The 19,503-nt window shown below is 44.2% G+C and overlaps 1 protein-coding gene across 7 annotated transcripts in view; it reads left to right on the plus strand.

Annotated features, from left to right (window-relative positions):
• The window catches only part of LOC131130787 (unconventional myosin-IXAa-like), a 100,647-nt gene that overhangs the window by 78,605 nt on the left and 2,539 nt on the right, over window positions 1-19,503 (plus strand). For 4 of the 7 annotated variants that reach the window (XM_058074769.2, XM_058074772.2, XM_058074773.2 and 1 more), the window contains 22 exons: window positions 290-412; window positions 486-635; window positions 891-1,192; window positions 1,262-2,365; window positions 2,453-2,537; window positions 3,566-3,663; window positions 3,821-3,924; window positions 6,846-7,066; window positions 7,272-7,388; window positions 7,488-7,676; window positions 7,829-7,876; window positions 7,951-8,062; window positions 8,938-8,999; window positions 9,080-9,272; window positions 10,134-10,262; window positions 10,322-10,427; window positions 10,520-10,651; window positions 11,245-11,368; window positions 14,172-14,192; window positions 14,387-14,589; window positions 14,691-14,833; window positions 15,731-19,405. In XM_058074769.2, the coding sequence (XP_057930752.2) occupies window positions 290-412; window positions 486-635; window positions 891-1,192; window positions 1,262-2,365; window positions 2,453-2,537; window positions 3,566-3,663; window positions 3,821-3,924; window positions 6,846-7,066; window positions 7,272-7,388; window positions 7,488-7,676; window positions 7,829-7,876; window positions 7,951-8,062; window positions 8,938-8,999; window positions 9,080-9,272; window positions 10,134-10,262; window positions 10,322-10,427; window positions 10,520-10,651; window positions 11,245-11,368; window positions 14,172-14,192; window positions 14,387-14,589; window positions 14,691-14,833; window positions 15,731-16,098 (4,134 nt within the window). In that variant the 3' untranslated portion in view covers window positions 16,099-19,405. The remainder of the gene's footprint in view (window positions 1-289; window positions 413-485; window positions 636-890; window positions 1,193-1,261; window positions 2,366-2,452; window positions 2,538-3,565; window positions 3,664-3,820; window positions 3,925-6,845; window positions 7,067-7,271; window positions 7,389-7,487; window positions 7,677-7,828; window positions 7,877-7,950; window positions 8,063-8,937; window positions 9,000-9,079; window positions 9,273-10,133; window positions 10,263-10,321; window positions 10,428-10,519; window positions 10,652-11,244; window positions 11,369-14,171; window positions 14,193-14,386; window positions 14,590-14,690; window positions 14,834-15,730; window positions 19,406-19,503) is intronic. The other 3 variants (XM_058074770.2, XM_058074771.2, XM_058074774.2) reach the window with 3 other exon arrangements.

Consider the following 19,503-nt stretch of genomic DNA (forward strand, 5'->3'; position numbering starts at 1 on the left):
GCAAGTATGATCGTTTGGTCCATCGAACATAGGACATGCTCAAGACAGCTTCAACGTGCGTTCACACCAAATAATTTTTTTTTTAAAGACACTTTGTGGTCGTTTTAGTGTGGTTAATGTAGAGTTCACACTAGTTCACACTTTTGTCAGTGAAATCAAATAATGCTTTGAGTTTGGCATTGTGCATACTTGTAGTCCATACCAGAATGCCAGACGACAAGCGTGAACGCACCCTTATCTCAAACAATAATTCAACATCTTATCAGGTACCATTTCTGCTTCTTTCCAGGATTTTGTTCGCCACTTTCATGTGCTGCTGCCACGAGGCACCAGTTCCACCAAATCAGGCATCAGGGAGTTCTTTAGGCAGATCCACCTCCTGCCCGCTGGGTACCAAGTAGGCAACACAACGGTATGCAGCCTCCGCTAACTCCTTATTGTGTTGCTTTCTATTCTATCTATTCAACCTTTATCAACTGGTCCAGGTGTTCCTGCGGGAGGCGGAGCGTCAGCGTCTTCAGACCCTCCTCCACCAGGAAGTGCTGCGACGTATTGTCACGTTGCAGCGCCGCTTCAGGGCGGTTTTGGAGAGGAAGCACTTTGTCAGATTGAGAGTGGCTGCTTGCGTCATCCAGGTGAGCATTTGATAAGAAAATGATGTATGCTGGCAGAAGAAGTAAATATTTTAAGGATAAATGAATACATAAATATATACAGGAGTAAACATTTTGACAGAAATGCACAAATACTCAAAATACTCAATACTTAAAATACTCAAACCCTAAATGAGCAAGTTGGGGCCTTCCTAGGTCTTCAAAACGCCAGAGACACAAGCCACATATTCTGGTGATTTCGGTACTTTTGGTTCATTCTTGTTTCCTGTTCCGCAGCGATGGTGGCGCCGCTGCCTTCTCAGGCAGTCCGCTATAGACCTGAGGTTGGAGGAGCAAGCGGTCGTATGTCTACAGGCGGCCTGGAGGTGCTGCAGGCAGCGCCGGAGGTTCTTGCGGTGGAGGCATTCGGCGGTTGTGATTCAGAGGAGCTGGAGGATTTGCTGCCATCGAAAGACCATGGCCGTCATCACGGTCCAGGCGGCATGGAGGGGATTCATGGTGAGGAGACGCTACTGTGCGGTACACAGGACTGTGACGCAGCTGCAGGTGGTGGCAAGGGGATACCTGGCCCGGCTCAGGTACGGAGAGCGATGTTGGTATGAACATAAAATGGAAGTTAAGTACGTAATCCTCTCTCTCATATTTAGGTTCCACAAACTGAAGCAGCAGCTTCAAGCCTCCATCATTCATGACCTCACCACATCGGAACAGGAAAGAGAGCAGAACCTCTCAGGACCTGCTGAATGTTCTGCTGTGGTTGGGGTCGATGTTGCCAAGGATGTTGACTCTGATTCAAGTTGGTGTGTCGATGAAGCGAGTCACAAGACCCGATCCAAGAGAGAAAGCAGGCGGATGAGAGAACTGGAGCAGGCTCAGTTCAGCTTGGAACTTCTCAAAGTCCGCGCCACCAGCGTAGGAACGCCTCCTCAAGAAGAGGCGAGATCAGACAGCAATGACTGTTCTGTAGAGGACCATCACAGACCTTCCCCTCTTGAGTGTCTTACTACTCATGACAGCTTTAGGCAGCTGACTGTTGAGAATATGGAGACAGGGGGTTCTGGAAGCTTTGTACTTGAGGAACGTTCCTCGATGCTCGATAGTCAAGAGCCAGTGAGAGATTCAAACCATAACGAAAAGCCCAAGGTGGAGTCACCTCACAGGACAGAAGCTCCAAGAGCAACTTTTTACATCGCTTCTGATCAAAGTCCAGTTCGAGAAGCAAAATTTGAAAGCTCCAGCAAATCTTACAAGGAGAGAAGGGAGTCTGCATCTAGAAGACCTGTTGTAGTCTTGATCAGTATGCAAAAAGAGAGCCCTGTAGAAGAAGGAGTACCCCAAACTCCAGAAAGCGGTTCTCAACTTGGGGGAACACCACTAATTTCAGGTTTGGATGTAGACTCTGCGGTTGAACCACCTCAGTCTTCAAGGACTACACCGTCCAAGAGGGGCAGCTTTGAAGAAGAGAAGTCTTCAACCCTTCGTGCAGCAAGTCCAGAGATACCTGGTCTATGCTCTAAAGAGGTGGACATTAACATCATTCTGGAGACAAATCCCAGTCTCGCTCCAGTTCTCCCAAGTCAACAAGAAAGGAATGCAGGAGCATGTGGGCAGGGGGGTCCGAGCCCAGTCCTGGACACCAAACCACCCAAAGCCCAAAAGAAGAGTTCGGCTCAGACTGTCATCGTAAACATGACAGAGAAACCAACAACCACCATGTTCTCACCACCCAGACGCAAGCTGCCCTTTTCCAAGTAAGTCAAAACCACCAGGACTAAGCCCGGTCTTATTTCATGATGGTTAACACACAATAGAAGGTTTTAATTAAGCGTTTCCTCCAGGTCAGACAAGGATTTGGTCAACCAGGAAAGATCCTTGTCCATGTTCAGAGATGATTCCCAGTCTGCTGGATCCAGAACCAGAGAGGTAAATGTCTTTCACTCAAGAAACGCAACAGCGCCAGAGCTGACTTTGGTTCTTTCACACAGAACCCAACAAAGCTAGAGTCTTAGCCGTGTCTGTACACTTTCAAACAGCGACCTCCTGCAGTCAGATCATTAGAGGTGTGGCAATGTCAGCGCCATTGTTTGACATGCAGCCGTACTCGTACTTGAATGGAATATTTTCATTGGCTAGTTCACTGTCTGTTTGAACTGACTTGAACTTATCAAATAAGGTTCCAGTGCTAAGAAGATGAGCTTAGGCTTGCAGCATTTAGGGTTGAGGTCTTATGTTCCTGTGGTTGCTCGGCAGCAGGTGGGCCGCCCGGGCCCCAAAAAGAAAGCGCGCATGTCCCGGACGCGCTCCGACTTCCTCACGCGCTGTAACTCTGAGGGAGCAACCCAGTCAGACGACGACGACCACGATGAATACTACATCCCCGCCCATTCCCGCACGCTGCCCCCCTGCCTGTCCCCCTCACGCGCCCACACCCCAGAGTTGGACTATCACAGTGACTCAGAGACGGTAAATGGCCGCGGGTCCTGCTGTGGTCCTGAGCCGTTTTCCACCACTTCTGCCAACTTCTCAGTCATGTCGCTGGAAGTGGAGCCTTTTTAATTTTAACTCCACTATCCTCACTCCTACTCCACCAACACTCTGCTTGTAAACGGACTCTAACCACGGCGAGGGTGCGGTGAATTGCTGCACATTTTCTCTGCGCACCCTCAGGAAACATATTTAACACGATGCGTTTGCTGACGTTTTGCTCCTGCATGCTGGAATGGTCCAAGTTTGAAACTAACCACACTTTAAAGCAGGAGCTTCACTTCCTGTATTCCTTCTTTGTGACTAATTCAACATCCAATACAAAGACTGCAGCATGACAAGAGACTATTCAATCTGTTCTTATTTGAATGTTTTAACTACAGTTGTCAGAGGCATGTTAGAAGAAGAACGCTGTCAACCAACAGTTTATCGATTATGGACTACAACTGTTCTTCTTTTCTCATCAGGATTCCCACAAAGATCAAAAGAAGATCCATAAAACATTGTCATCAGGAGACCTAGGCAAAGTGGAAGTTCTTAGGAAAACCTCCAGTCAGGATGGAAGGTGTGCAAGTTATATTCCAAATACAGTGAACACTGAAAACTATCAATATTTATGTAATGTAATACTAATAATTCACTGCATCTTGGAGAGGCATTTAGCTCTTGTTTAGTTGATTACTTTTCTATCACGTAAAATCTTATTTTATTATGATCTTCAGCAGGATGAGAGGGAAGATGCGATTCTGGAGTAAAACAAAACACAGCGAGAAAAAAATCTTCCTGGAGAAGCCGACCAGCAGTAGCGACGCCACAGAGACACATGGTGAGAGATGTTCTACTTATGTTGTTATGTTCTGCATTCTGCAAGTATTTAAGTTTTGCTGTAATGACCACATTATATGTTTTTTGGGGGACTACCAGTGTTTAATACAGTGGTCTCAAACATGCGGCACTCACTAGTTTGAGGCCCCCGCCTTGATATGAAAGTTCAATATTAGTGCGGCCTGCGCAAGTTTGATATGGATGCTGTATGGTATCATGTACCCAGAAAAAATTATTACGTTTGATTAATGTTCATGTTAAAGGTTAAATAACTGTTAATAGTTATCCTCCCTATCCGTGGGGAAGTGGTAAGTTTTGGGCTTTTTTAAGTTTAAAGGAAATAACTTGGAGGCTACCGTTTAGGTCGCTAGATCTCTAGTTTGCGAGTTAGCATGTGTCTCAAGACCCTGCAGTTGCGCAATATGTTGTAAATAAAAAGAGTATAAATGTGACTATAGTCGTGTTTTGTCATGTCGGCAAATAATAAAAACTTAAGAAACCACATATACAGTGAAGAAAATAAGTATTTGAACACCCTGCTATTTTGCTATTTCTCCCACTTAGAAATCATGGAGGGGTCTGAAATTTTCATCGTAGGTGCATGTCCACTGTGAGAGAGATAAACTAAAAAGAAAAATCCAGAAATCACAATGCATGATTTTTTAACAATTTATTTGTGTGATACAGCTGCAAATAAGTATTTGAACACCTGTGTATCATCTAGAATTCTGACCCTGAAAGACCTGTTAGTCTGCCCATTAGAAGTCCACCTGCACTCCATGTATCATCCTGAATCAGGTGCACCTGTTTGAGGTCGTTAGCTGCATAAAGACACCTGTCCACCCCATACAATCAGTAAGACTTTAACTTGTAACATGGCGAAGACCAAAGAGCTGTCCAAAGACACCAGAGACAAAATTGTACACCTCCACAAGGCTGGAAAGGGCTACGGAGCAATTACCAAGCAGCTTGGTGAAAAAAGGTCCACTGTTGGAGCTATCATTAGAAAATGGAAGAAGCTAAACATGACGGTCAATCTCAATCGGAGTGGAGCCCCATGCAAGATATCACCTCGTGGGGTCTCAATGATTCTAAGAAAGGTGAGGAATCAGCCCAGAACTACACGACAGGACTTGGTCAATGACCTGAAAAGAGCTGGGACCACCGTTTCCAAGGTTACTGTAGGTAATACACTAAGACGTCATGATGTGAAATCATGCATGGCACGAAAGGTTCCCCTGCTTAAACCAGCACATGTCAAGGCCCGTCTTAAGTTTGCATATGACCATTTGGATGATACAGAGGAGTCATGGGAGAAAGTTTTATGGTCAGATGAGACCAAAATAGAACTTTTTGGTCATAATTCCAATAAGCGTGTTTGGAGGAAGAAGAATGAAGAGTACAATCCGAAGAACACCATCCCTACTGTGAAGCATGGGGGTGGTAGCATCATGCTTTGGGGGTGTTTTTCTGCACATGGGACAGGACGAGTGCACTGCATTAAAGAGAGGATGACTGGGGCCGTGTATTGTGAGATTTTGGGGAACAACCTCCTTCCCTCTGTCAGAGCATTGAAGATGGGTCGTGGCTGGGTCTTCCAACACGACAACGACCCGAAGCACACAGCCAGGAAAACCAAGGAGTGGCTCCGTAAGAAGCATATCAAGGTTCTAGCATGGCCCAGCCAGTCTCCAGACCTGAACCCAATCGAAAATCTTTGGAGGGAGCTCAAACTCCGTGTTTCTCAGCGACAGCCCAGAAACCTGACTGATCTAGAGAAGATCTGTGTGGAGGAGTGGGCCAAGATCCCTCCTGCAGTGTGTGCAAACCTGGTGAAAAACTACAGGAAACGTTTGACCTCTGTAATAGCAAACAAAGGCTACTGTACCAAATATTAACATTCATTTTCTCAGGTGTTCAAATACTTATTTGCAGCTGTATCACACAAATAAATTGTTAAAAAATCATGCATTGTGATTTCTGGATTTTTCTTTTTAGTTTATCTCTCTCACAGTGGACATGCACCTACGATGAAAATTTCAGACCCCTCCATGATTTCTAAGTGGGAGAAATAGCAAAATAGCAGGGTGTTCAAATACTTATTTTCTTCACTGTAGTTGGTGGGTAGACAAATTATTTTTTTCAGATTAAAATGAACAAAGCATTATTAAAGCCCTGTAGACATGACAAAACACGACTATAGTCACATTTATACTCTTTTTATTTACAACATATTGCGCAACTGCAGGGTCTTGAGACACATGCTAACTCGCAAACTAGAGAGCTAGCAACCTAAACGGTAGCCTTCAAGTTATTTCCTTTAAACTTAAATAGCCAAAAACTTACCACTTCCACACGGATAGGGAGAATAACTATTAACAGTTATTTAACCTTTAACTTGAACATTAATCAAACGTAATGATTTTTTCTGGGTACATGATACCATACAGCGTCCATATCATATGAAACATTAAACTTTCATATCAAGGCGGGGGCCTCAAACTTGTGTCCTGTGGGCCCACGGGCGGCGTGTTTGAGACCCCTGCCATAAACAGAGGAGCAGGGGGGGGGCAGAGAGAGAGAGAAAAGTGGAAATTGCATAAAAGGTCCCTTTACGTTCTCCCTGGGTTCTGCTTATGTTCTTATTGTGTTGTTATTTGCTATGTTCTTTTTATGTTGTGCTACTCTTGTGTTCTTTTTGTATTGTGCTTGTGTTTTGCATATGTTCTGCTTCACAAGCTGCATCAAGACCACGGGACACCCTGCTGATATTTTAAATTAGGCCTTTGTGATTTATGTCGCTGGATTAGAGAACAGAATTTCTGTTGTCAACCAAACTTCCTGCCCCCAAAAGGCCACAAAATGTTATTTGATTTGCAAGATGGCCATTATTGAATGTATTTCTCTGTTTCTGTGCGTCAGAGGGGCAGTCTCCACCTCACAGTCCAGATCCAGAGGCCATTCCACAGGGGGGTGTGCGTGACAGTAAGGAGAACAAGGAACCGTCTCCCAAGATGAAACGACGGCGCAGTGTGAAGATCAGCAGCATCGCTTTGGAACCCGCTCAGTGGCAGAACGATGCACTGCATATCCTCACATCCGCCCATGACTATCGCACCATGAATGACTTCCTTTTGAAGAAGGTCACAATGATATGTTTGTAAAATCATTACCATTAATGTTCTTGTCATTTGCAGTTGGACAACTGCTTTATACTATCTAATATTGTAATATTTTTTAATGTATAATGTATATTAAAACTTTACTTTTTTGAATTCTTATTAGTCATTATTTTAAGCTTGGACCTTTCTGTGAAGCTGTTGACCGGAAACCTACTACTCCCTGCAGATCGCTGACCTGGAGAGTGAAAACGGTAAGAAGGACACCATGGTGGACGTGGTCTTCAAGAAAGCGCTCAAGGAGTTCAGGATCAACATCTTCAACTCCTACTCCACCGCCCTAGCTGTGAGTCCTCCATTTAGTCAGCTGTCTAGCCCAGACATGTAACAAAACCACGGTGATGTCGTCTTGAAAAAAAACACTCATCTCGTTCAAACCATCCAGATGGACGACGGGAAGAGTATTCGTTACAAGGACCTCTATGCTCTGTTTGAGCACATCCTGGAAAAGACGATGCGACTGGAGCAGCGTGACTGGAGTGAGTCTCCCGTGAAGGTGTGGGTGAACACCTTCAAAGTCTTCCTGGATGAGTTCATGACCGAGTACAAGCCCATGGAGGGAACCATCGGCAGGGTAAGAAGCTCAACAGCCAAATGAACTCGTAATGTAATCATATAATAGTGTTGACATTCATTTGTACTGTACACTTGTTCCAGGGATGCTATTAGTACCCACTAGCCTTTCCGATGTGGTTTTACTTATTACTGAAGTCTGTTTTTTTCCAGGCTGCCAAGAGAGAGCGAAAGAAGTCTCGCAAGAAGGAAACTGACATTGTAAGATAAGACAACTGGAATTATTGTAACTCATTTCAGGTGTAGTTTGATTCCCTCTGTGCTGCCCCCCGCAGGTGGAGGAGCATCATGGGCACATATTTAAGTCGACCCAGTATAGCATCCCGACCTACTGCGAGTACTGCTCCTCCCTCATCTGGATGATGGACCGGGCTTGTGTCTGCAAATGTGAGTGCCAAAGCTGAGATTTAAATTACACTTGGACCTCTAAAGTCAAACACCGCTGAGGGATGCAGGTCCACCTCCACTTTTTAGATTTAGACTCCTTTTTCACTTGGAAATATCCGCTTCATCGTGAAACATTTACTCTCAGAAAAGCTTTATTAGCTGTACAGGTAATGTTTTCATACATACATACATACAAACAATAATGCCAATAAAATCAAATAAAGCTAGGATACAGGTGTAACAGGAACGTAACAGGAAGTGGAGAGTGTCAATGCTAACATTCATTCATTCATTTTCTACCGCGGGGGTGCTGGAGCCTATCCCAGTTGTCTTTGGGCGAGAGACGGGGTACACCCTGGACTGGTGGCTAGCCAATCACAGGGCACATATAGACAAACAACCATTCACACTCACATTCATACCTATGGACAATTTGGAATCGCCAATTAATGTTTTTGGAATGTGGGAGGAAACCAGAGTACCCGGAGAAAACCCACGCATGCACAGGGAGAACATGGAAACTCCACACAGAGATGGCCGAGGGTGGATTTGAACCCTAGTCTCCTAGCTGTGAGGTCTGCACGCTAACCACTCGACCGCCGTGCTTATTGTCACTTTAGTTGTATTGGGTTGAGCTACGCTACCGTTACAGACTTCCACTTCCTGTTCTGTGGTTATCAGCACACTTTTTCCAATTTGTCACTACTGGTCCACACTTGAAGACATTCCCAGAAAAACACATCAAGGCAAAGAAAAAGCAAAACACTTCCACATCCTTCTCTCACAATGTTTCATGTGATCTTTTCTTATTTTACATCTTCAGAGGACGTTACGCTTTACAGTCGCTACCTCTCACTATAATGTGTATGTTGTAGTGTGCCGGTACGCGTGCCACAGGAAGTGCTGCTCCAAGATGGCCACCAACTGTAGTAAAAAGGTACATGCCTGTGTGACAACACCACCAGTAGCCGTGCAACTTGTGCAGGCCGTAACGCTTTTGTTGTGTTTGTCAACAAGTATGATCCAGAGCTGTCGCCTCGTCAGTTCGGCGTGGAGCTTTCGAGGCTGACTAGCGAAGAGCGTGCCGTGCCCCAATTAGTGGAGAAGCTCATCAACTACATCGAGATGCACGGCCTCTACACGGAGGGCATCTACAGGAAGTCGGGCTCCACCAATAAGATCAAAGAACTTCGTCAGGGGCTAGACACAGGTGAGCCACAAACCAGTCATCAATTTTTCATTAGGTTGTGTCAAACAAAACAACGATTTGGGATTTGTGAAGAGCCATGCAGCACAGCCACAGAGATGAGCGATGAGTGGAGCTGGCTTGTGCTTTTCTGGCTGAGTTTTCACTTCTAATTCACTGATTCTGGGAGGCCAAGCCATTTATTTAGTGTAGAGTCGGTCCTGGTTGGCGTCATACTTTCAGGTAGAGTTCCCATTATGCGTGACGTCTTTGATCTGACATCAGATGTGATGGGACAATTAATACAAAAATGTACATGCTGGTTCAGACGCTTACATTAAATGGTGGTTGCTGTGATTATTTATTGCATTGAAATGTGCCTGACACTCTGAAAAACCTGCCTGGGAGGTTTTGGTGACGTGTCTGCACTGTGCGCCCATCTGCCAATTTACCACTGCGCAGGGTGCGCTTCACCTGGCCAAGAATAGACCAGGTTGGAGCTGCCGATCTTTCAGAGCATCTTTGCTGCACTGTTTTGTCGAAAAATTTGCGCCACCACACCCATCTCGGCCCAGCCCAAATTACCAAACTGGCTGCACATAGTGGTCCGCTGGACAAAATTACCACTGTGTGGGGTGCGCCACTCTCCACCACCCAGCACCACTTTGCGCTGCGCTATGAAATTAGAGCCCCAAGAGTGCAACAACTGCATATAGTGCTACTTCGGGAGATTTTTTTTCTACAGCCCTAGCACCAATTATACCTATTAATCTAAACCTTGCTTTAGTTTGTACAATGAATTACAAATAAAGTTTTCATGTCAAACAGGATGTGTTTGGGTCATGAATTGACTTTGTTGACTTTGACAACTTTGTTGTCTTTCAGATGTGGGCAGTGTGAACTTGGACGATTACAACATCCATGTCATCGCCAGTGTGCTCAAGCAGTGGCTCCGTGACCTGCCCAGCCCACTTATGACCTTTGAACTCTACAAAGAGTTTCTCAGAGCCATGGGTAAGTCAGTCACATGAATGCTTTGTTGTTCATGAATGAATTGCTCATTTTGTTTCCAGGTCAAGCTGACAAGCGAGAGGTGATTCGAGGAGTGTATTCGGTCATCGACCAGCTGAGCCGCACGCACCTCAGCACGTTGGAGCGCCTCATCTTCCACCTGGTCAGGTGAGTCATCACCAACTTCAATTGACACCATGGTGGTTATTTGTGGTATAATGGATGCTTTCATTTACGGTGCTTGTATATTTTTGTCTCAGGATTGCACTGCAGGAAGAGACCAACAGAATGTCAGCCAATGCCCTCGCCATCGTCTTCGCTCCCTGCGTCCTTCGCTGCCCTGACACCATCGACCCCATGCAGAGTGTCCAAGACATCAGCAAGACGACGGCGTACGTCTTATCACTCTTAGATCCAGCACTTTGTTAAGAAAACTACAGATGGTCTATATTTGGTTTCTAGGGGTGTAACAATTCCTTTTAATAACGATTTGATTCGTATCACAATTCATGGTTGCCGATACGATTCAAGCACGATATTGGTTTATTTAGAACAATACAATCCGAAGCAATTCAGTAACTTTAAATCGATTCAGTAAATATTTAGCCAAAAATTCAACCAGTCTGACTTTGTGTGACAAAGTGACAACATCTGCAAGTAAACTGTACTACAAAATATAGTAATATTAGTTGTAAAAGTCAACAGAGTAGCCATTTGTTTATCATTGAAAAGTCCAGGGAAGAAAATCAAGTGTCATTCCATGCAGGCCTCACTCTGCACACGGCACACTATAACTTGGAGGTAAAAAGTAATTCTGGGGCAAAATTAACATATTTCACAAATTTCATCTGCAGATAGATTTATTACATACCTGAAGCTCCAATCCATGAGTTTTAAAGGCGTGAAGTTCCACTTAACTGGACCCGATGTGGTCCAACACTATAGAATAAAATAAAATGTCTGTGTTATCAACTGCCTTCTTCAGGTGCGTGGAGTTGATCATCAACGAGCAGATGAGCAAGTACAAAGCTCGACTGAAGGACATCAACAGTCTGGAGTTTGCTGAGAGCAAAGCTAAGAGTCGACTGACACACATCAGGAGGTCCATGGTAAGACTACCATCCCACTACAGAGGGCAGATGTCTTCTTTCTTGTCATTGACATTTTTCAGCTTCATCAAGCAGCTGGCATGGTGTTGCATTCATGCCAGGACCTCATTCTCCTTGACATTGTTCTTCATGCGCAGTACAGTCAATTTTGCACGATAAAACTTGCAGTCCAACCTACACTGAGACATGAGATGCTTGTCTTGAACAGCTAATGAAGTCCAATCAGAAGCTGTAGTGATTCTACACTTGATCAAACTTATGTAAGGCTGCACGATGGAGGAGTGGTGAGTGCACAGGCCTCACAGCTAAGAGACCTGAGTTCAATTCCACCCTCGGCCATCTCTGTGTGGCGTTTGCATGTTCTCCCCATGCATATGTCGGTTTTCTCCGGGTACTCCGGTTTCCTCCCACATTCCAAAAACATGCTAGGTTAATTGGTGACTCCAAATTGTCCATAGGTATGAATGTGAGTGTGAATGGTTTATATGGTCTATATGTGCCCTGTGATTGGCTGGTGACCAGTCCAGGGTGTACCCCGCCTCTCGCCCGAAGACAGCTGGGATAGGCTCCAGCACCTAGAAAATGAATGAATGAAAACACAATCGCTTCTAAGGCTTCAAAACAGGATAGTAGCATCTAATTCACAACTTCCTGAATCATACATTTACATACATGTAAATCATATGTAGTGTATAAATAAAAGTCATCTACATACATAAAGGTCCTCTACATGCAGCTGGATGGAACAAAAAAAGTCGAATTGTTGACAGATGTGAATGAAGTGGCAGGAAGTGGGAAAGCAGTCGGTGGATTTGTGAGCGCTCTCATTGTTGTACTTTTACACTGGCTCATGCCATCAAATGTTCTGTTGTACTTTAAAAGTATTATCCCCCAAATGCTGGTGCAATGCTGTGTGTACTTCGACAAGGATTTAAGAAAGCACATCAGTCCATAAAGTCAGCCAGCTTCTTCATCCTCAGTCCAGCTACAGTCTTACTTATCCCAAACGCTTCCCTAACCCAAACTTATCCTTCCCCCCCACCCCCAACCCCTCCTTTCAGAAACCTGTACTAATTGCTGTTAGGTTTATGAGCATAACCCGCACTGCCATCCCGGTAGGTATGCCCCCCACCCACCACCACCTGTCGTCGCCCTCAACTATCATCAGTGCCGTCCTGTCCTGCCACTCCATTCACCCGTATTGTTTGTCCCGTCCTGTATGTACCTTTATGAACTTCTTTTTACAGTGGCCGACACACACGAAAAAAACTTGTAGATGCTCCAAACACAGAAATGATCCAAACCACACACCATAAATAAAAAGCACTTCATTACCGTTACCTAAATTGGCAGCAGCTGTTCCCTCATGCCCATTTTGTTGTCTAATAGTTATCTATTAGTTTGTTAGTAATTCATGAATAGTTCTCCCACTATAAAGAGCACCATACAATTCGGAAATCTGCACATTGCTATGTGGGGACATGGGCCTGCTTACCTCAAATGAAAATATAGTCAGGCGTTTGAAGAAATACTTCGAGGCACTTCTCAATCTCACTGACTCTGAGGAAGCAGAGTAGGGGTGGGGTGGGATTTTTTCAGTCCCACTGGCCACAGTAAATTTTCAGGGTAACGTCTCAAGTCTCTGCAGCATAAGAATTGTGTAACATGGTGTAAAACAATGAGTAATAGAAGTGTAAATGTGACTATAGTGGTGCTATTTCATGTTGAGAGGGCTCTAATAATGTTAGATGATTAAAGATGCATTTAGAAAATTCTAAACAGGTTGTTTATATTTGAAGTATGAAAATATTTTTTTTTTTTTTATTTTATGTTTTCTACGGGTACTCCGGTTTCCTCCCACATTCCAAAAACATGCTAGGTTAATTGGCGACTCCAAATTGTCCATTGGTATGAATGCGAGTGTGAATGGTTGTTTGTCTATATGTGCCCTGTGATTGGCTGGCAACCAGTCCAGGGTGTACCCCGCCTCTCGCCCCAAGACAGCTAGGATAGGCTCCAGCACCCCCGCGACCCTTGTGAGTGAACATTCAATCCAATATCATGGAAATTTGCTTGCTCCCCCTTCGCATACACAGCACTTCAGTCATTGCAAACTAAATCTTTACAATCCAAAGGCAAAATTTGGAAATAATTATAGACCAAGGAAATGCTAAGACCCTGTGATTGGCTGGTGACCAGTCCAGGGTGTACCCCACCGCTCGCCCGATGACAGCTGGGATAGGCTCCAGCACCCCCCGCGACCCTCGTGAAGAAAAAGCGGTAGAAAATGAATGAATGAATGAAATGCTAAGACCATGGTGCAACTTGAGCGAATCAATACCCACAGAAAATACAATACAGATATTATCCGATATCTGATTTTTATGCCAATATTGGTCAACAATGTTATCAGAAATGATACCAATTTGTTCTGTTCTGATGTAGCACTTCCCTGTTTCGTTTGTTTGATAGTGTTTATGTGTTTTTGGTTGTGGATCATTTGTGTTTGGAGCTTTTGGATATTCCTGTGCGCTTGTCCTAGTGGTCCACTGTACTTTTTAGTGTGTAGTGATCACGACAACCTCCCAGTACACACATGGATAAATCCCTCAACTAACTTTTATTATCAGGTAGCTCACTAGCTCACTAAATCCGATGAGACATTCCCAGTTTAAACATTAGCTCTCAGGGCTCTCAGTCACTGTTTTCATCAATGTTTTTTAGTGTTTAGCAGGAATCAGACTTTATAGCAACTCTGACCACGCTGATGCATTTTTCTTCCCGCTAACTTGCTAACATGCAGCCTGGCTCCGCCAGACTGAAGGTAACGCTGTTCTGCAACTGTGTGAGTGTCTTCCTAGCCTCCTTTGTAGTGAAGTGTTGTTCCGTGGTGGTTAGCACGTGTGTGCATTCTAAACATCTCTGTACTCCCATCAAGATCTGCTAGCAAAACCTCCAGCAACTAATTTATCCCTCACACAGCCGCTTTTATTTTATTTGTGTGCTGTCGACTTGCAGGGCAAAAGCCGGGTTCGCCAAAGCGGCATCCACACGCAATCGCCGCCACTGAGCCCAAGGGCGCCCCATGTGCCCGATGCAGAGAGTACAGAGGCAGGAGGCGAGGATTCCGCTGAGGCAGGACCGAGCGAGCAGCAGCAGCTTGCCATGCAGCAAGAGGAACGGATCCTCGCAGAACAGATCGAGAGCTTGCAAAAAGAAAAGTACGACAGACATCTTTTGGAAGTTTATTATCTCTGACGGACTGTTCGCTACGTGGAAGGATGTTGTCAATGTTTAGTTGAACGTTGTGGTCTTTTCACAGGGAGGAGCTCACTTATGAGATGTTGATCTTGGAGCCGCGCATGTCAGATGACGACAATCCTGAATCTGAAGCCTCCATTGGCACGGCGGACAGCTCAGAGAACATCACCATGGAAACAGAGGGCGCTACCTCAGAGCCTTCTGGTGAGATAGGTTATAGGTTATCACATGCTTTGTCTGGTATCAGGCCAGGTATCATGCCCCCAACGGTCTCGGGCTGATATTGGCACGCGGGGGCATGATACTGGGCCTGATACCAGACAAACCATGTGATGATCTTATTATCACATACTATTTAATCATGAGCTTATTATCACGTACTATTTAATCAAAAGACCATTTTGTTTCCAGAAAATGTTCAGTTTATTACATGTATTATATCTAAACAGTGTAAACTGTGTGTTCACGCTTGTGCGCTGTTCTCTGATTGGTTGTTTCACGGGCACGATACCAGAGCAGCACGCTCTGAGTGGACAGCTACGGGGGCTGATACTGGACATGGTTAAACTCTATATTTTATCAGTATCACTGCCCTGGGCTTTGACACAGTATCATTTCAGCCTTTTCTCGTATCATTCATGGGCGGTTTCTATGGTACCGGCCCAATTAATACTGTAGTATGTGATAATTTGTATTTATTACATATGAGCAATAACTTGATATTTGATACGCCACTGCTGGCTCCGACATCCACCCATGCCAAAATTCTTGCCCTTTTTTTTCTTAATCTCCTACATCGAATCATTTGGTTAAAAAATAGTGATTCCTGTTGCACAAACACACACTGCAGCAATCCCTTTTTATGTTTGTGTATCCTTTCACTTCGCCATGTGCTGCACCGCGGAATAATCATTTGAAGTTCACTTTGCACTGAACAGGAAGTCAGTGTGTGCACGTTTTATTGCAACCAGACAGTAGTCACGCTGCTGTTGACATCACAGTAGATCACATTTGAATATGCAAATAGCAAAACTACATGAATAATGCATTTTGATTCAGTATATCCTGTAACGTTCTGAATTCTGTTTTACTCATCCACAGAGTTCAGCACGTCTCGCTCTAGAAAGTCGGAGGCAAAGAGCAGACGAGCTCTTCGCCGTCAGGCCGACTCCCAGGACTCCACAGACTCCGCTTCCACTGTGTCGTCCTCCTATCAGCCCTCGTCCAGCGCCTCGCTGTCCCCTCACTACCGCTTCCGCTCCTCCTCGTCAGGACCGCTGTTCGCCTCCTACGGCCTGGGTGCAGCAGGAGAGTCGGAGACCGAGCAGAAGGCCTGCAAGAGTCGCCTCCGACTCAGACTGAGCCGTAGCTCACCACGAGAGCCCTCAGGCGGCCACCGGAAGGAGCCGGAGTTTGGCTCGGCACCCCAGCAGCTGGTTCTGTACGGCAGCAACGAGTTTATGGTGTGATGCGGGGACGCCGCTGTCGTGAGGAAGCTGGATATCACCGGGCTGGGAGAAGGGCACGTCCTCTGGGTTTGGTTGAGGCTGGTCGCGGGGTCGCAGGCACCCCCTCCTCCACGCAAGCACTGAGCCAGCGCGTTGCTTGACCCTCCCTCCCCGAAAGACAAAGAAAGAGGTGACGTGTAGTGGGCCGTCTTTCCTCTTCAGCTTCTGGGCGGGCTCATGAAAAAATGTAGCCATAACGTCTCCACTGGTCTGCAACCAGCGCTAAGCTATGCTAAGCTAAGCTAAGCTTGTCCGCTTGTCACGTTTACACACCAGCCAAGATGCTGCATGCTCATCCATGACACTTTCTTGTCCTGACATGGTGATGGTGATGATTATTATTATTATTATTATTATGTTCCAGAGGAATATCATGTACATAGAAAGTCTGTGTGTGTATGAGGGATGGTTGTGCCTTCCCTCTTTCCGAAGTGTGTCAAAGTCAGGTTTCACTTTTCTTTCCTTTCCTTTACTACCTCTCCTGTTTTTTGTTTTGTTTCCTCGTCCCTCCTCCTCTCCTGTTTTTCTTTTCCTTTTCCCTCCTCCTTCCAGAGAAAAATTGACACGTCCTCGCGTGCACTCTGGAATAACCATGGGGGGAGTAAAAAAGCATTTTGGCTTGATTGATCAGTGTTATGACATCAGGACTTGAATTTTTATATTTGCGTTTTTGCTGTAAAGTATGTGTTTGGTGTATTATTGATGTTGGACAACACGGTATATGTGTGCAAGTTCCGTTCTTCTATGTTTGACTGCGTGAATGAAGTATCAGCTCACATACACACACACACACACACTCTTCCAGTGCGGTCCAATGACAAGGTGTCATGATGTCGTGTTTACACACAAAAAGATGTGAAATAAAGCAATCCAGATGTGAAGTGTAGGCTTTAATCTTTAATTTAAGACAATAAAATATTTACAAGGGATGTCCAAACTTTTTCCAAGAATCAAATGAATACGGGGAGGGTTTTTTAAATATTTTTTTTAGTTGTAAAAAGGAAATTAAAAAAAGCTATATATTTAAAGAAAAAAGTTTACGTTATTATTATCACTACCGTCATTTCACCTTTTTCTCTTTACATTGTGCCTTTTTGGTCTATTTTTGCAGATTTGTTTTGTTTACTTACGCGACTGAAGTAAAAATTTTAGATTAGGCTCAGAAGTACTTTTGTCTTCATGAGCCGATGCTTGTGTTTTTTTCACATCTGATGAATTTCCATCATAAAGCTGGAAGTCTTCACATCTCGATTGTGTTATTTCAAATCCACCCATTTGCTGCCTAAGAACAGAATTGTCTTTTTCCTCTCCTTTGATCATTTAAGTTACACTAAAAGCTTCTGGGTCAAAGTTCAAAGCATACATCTTGTCCAAAATGATGTTTTTCTTCTTAGTTGAGCGGACAATGCAAACTCTTTGTAGCATGTAAACAGAACCAAAATACGTGAAATCACGTCCCATCCAAATAGCTTTTCTGTCCCGGTGTGTCCTGGTAATCCGTATGGATTCTTAAATCAGTCGAAAACCCAACAATGTCTTTCTTTGTCTTTTGCCGCCATTATATGAGCTGAACGGACAACAACGTGCAAGCTGATATTCACATTGTGCAAAGGAGAAAGACAAAAAAAAAATGAATGTCACTGGAAGGCATGCTCTGCTTTCTCCTTTTGTTTCATTTTTTTTTTTACACAGTGTATGTATGGAAGTACTACTTTATTTATGGACATGTATACTGCAGTTTATGGCTTATGAAGGATACATTATCCTGTGTACGGTTCATGACCTTGTATGATGAATCATGGCGATGGTGAGGCAAGAAAAGAAAGAGAAAATACAAATTTAAAAAAATAAAAATGTGTCTCATCTGTGCCACACAGTTGTGTTTAAGGTGCAATTTGTGTTGATAAAAACATGATTAGAGACATTCACCATGGTTGTTTGGATACACTCGCCACCTGGAACGCCTCCATGGTCTCCCTGTACATCACCGAATGTACTTAGATCACGCCGTTACCTACAAATCCTCTTAATTCTGCCAAATCCACCTATGAAGCCAACATTTTCCATCGTGGCGGATACAAAACGTATACAAAAACGTTATTTTCCAAACTACTGAATCCTCAACCTCACATTTTTCATCCCTATCACAATGACAACAATATTTTCATTTTTTGCATCATAAGGTCAGCTCAAACCATCAGAATTTGAATACTTGTGCACTCCTCCACTCCACTTAGCTCCCACGGCTATCGTGTCAACAGATGATTGACCTGATCCGGTCCTCCAAGCCATCCACTTAGACACCAATTAGACCCCTTGTCAACCGCCTTAGTTAAGGAGTGTTTACCAACACTCTCCCCTCTTATCACCCAAATTGTTCACACCTTGTCTACCGGCCTCAGTCACTCCAAAAGAAACCTGGTCTTGATCTCCATGTTCTAAATAACTATCGACCAATACCAAACCTTCCGTTTATCTCCAAGCAACTAGAGCAAATTGTCCATAGGTATGAATGTGAGTGTGAATGGTTGTTTGTCTATATGTGCCCTGTGATTGGCTGGCCACCAGTCCAGGGTGTACCGCCTCTTGCCCGAAGACAGCTGGGATAAACTCTGGTATACCCGCGACCCTAGTGAGATGTTAGATACTATGTTAGATACTACTAAGTATTAAAAGTTACCATTAATGTACTTGTTGATGTGTGATCACGCCATGTACAGTATATCAAAGAATAAACCTTGTTAGAGGTTAGCATTGTCAGCTAGCTCATATTAAACTAATTTTTTTTTCATTAAAATGCACAGAAAAAGGAAATAAATACAGTACATCTATAAAACATTACAATATCATGAAAGTATGTTAATTTCCATTTGTTCCATATTTGGTTGGGCCTCCTTTTGGCACAGGCAATCTTCCTGCGGCACTGCTCAGGTGTAATGGAAGGCCAGGTTGCTTTGATAGCAGCCTTCAGGTAATCTATCAGTAACCAGTGTATTTTTTTAGCCACGGCACGTTTTTTACATTGGAAAAATATTGTGGCGCACAACGAACCAAAAATGTTACAAAGTGTCACCACGACCTCTCACGTGCATCACAAAGTCTATTGGAGGAACGTGGCAATCAGCTACGTGTTGCCACACGGACGAATATTAACATTGCTCTGCCAGTCTTTACATCACGGGTACTCGACAATGACATAATATTTTCAGAAAATTATTAATAAATGTAAATTCTTTAAAAAGTGATATTGGATAATTCCTTACGGCGGGTGAGTTGCTGGCCAATGTGTTTGTGTTTGTTTGTTTTTAAATTGAAAACTGGTGTAGTGGGGTGTTTTCACAGCAGATGCTAGCCAGTCAAAATACG

Source organism: Doryrhamphus excisus, linkage group LG1, assembly GCF_037039965.1.
Source record: "Doryrhamphus excisus strain RoL-2023G ecotype Guam linkage group LG1, RoL_Dexc_Guam_v1.1, whole genome shotgun sequence".
Taxonomy (NCBI): domain Eukaryota; kingdom Metazoa; phylum Chordata; class Actinopteri; order Syngnathiformes; family Syngnathidae; genus Doryrhamphus; species Doryrhamphus excisus.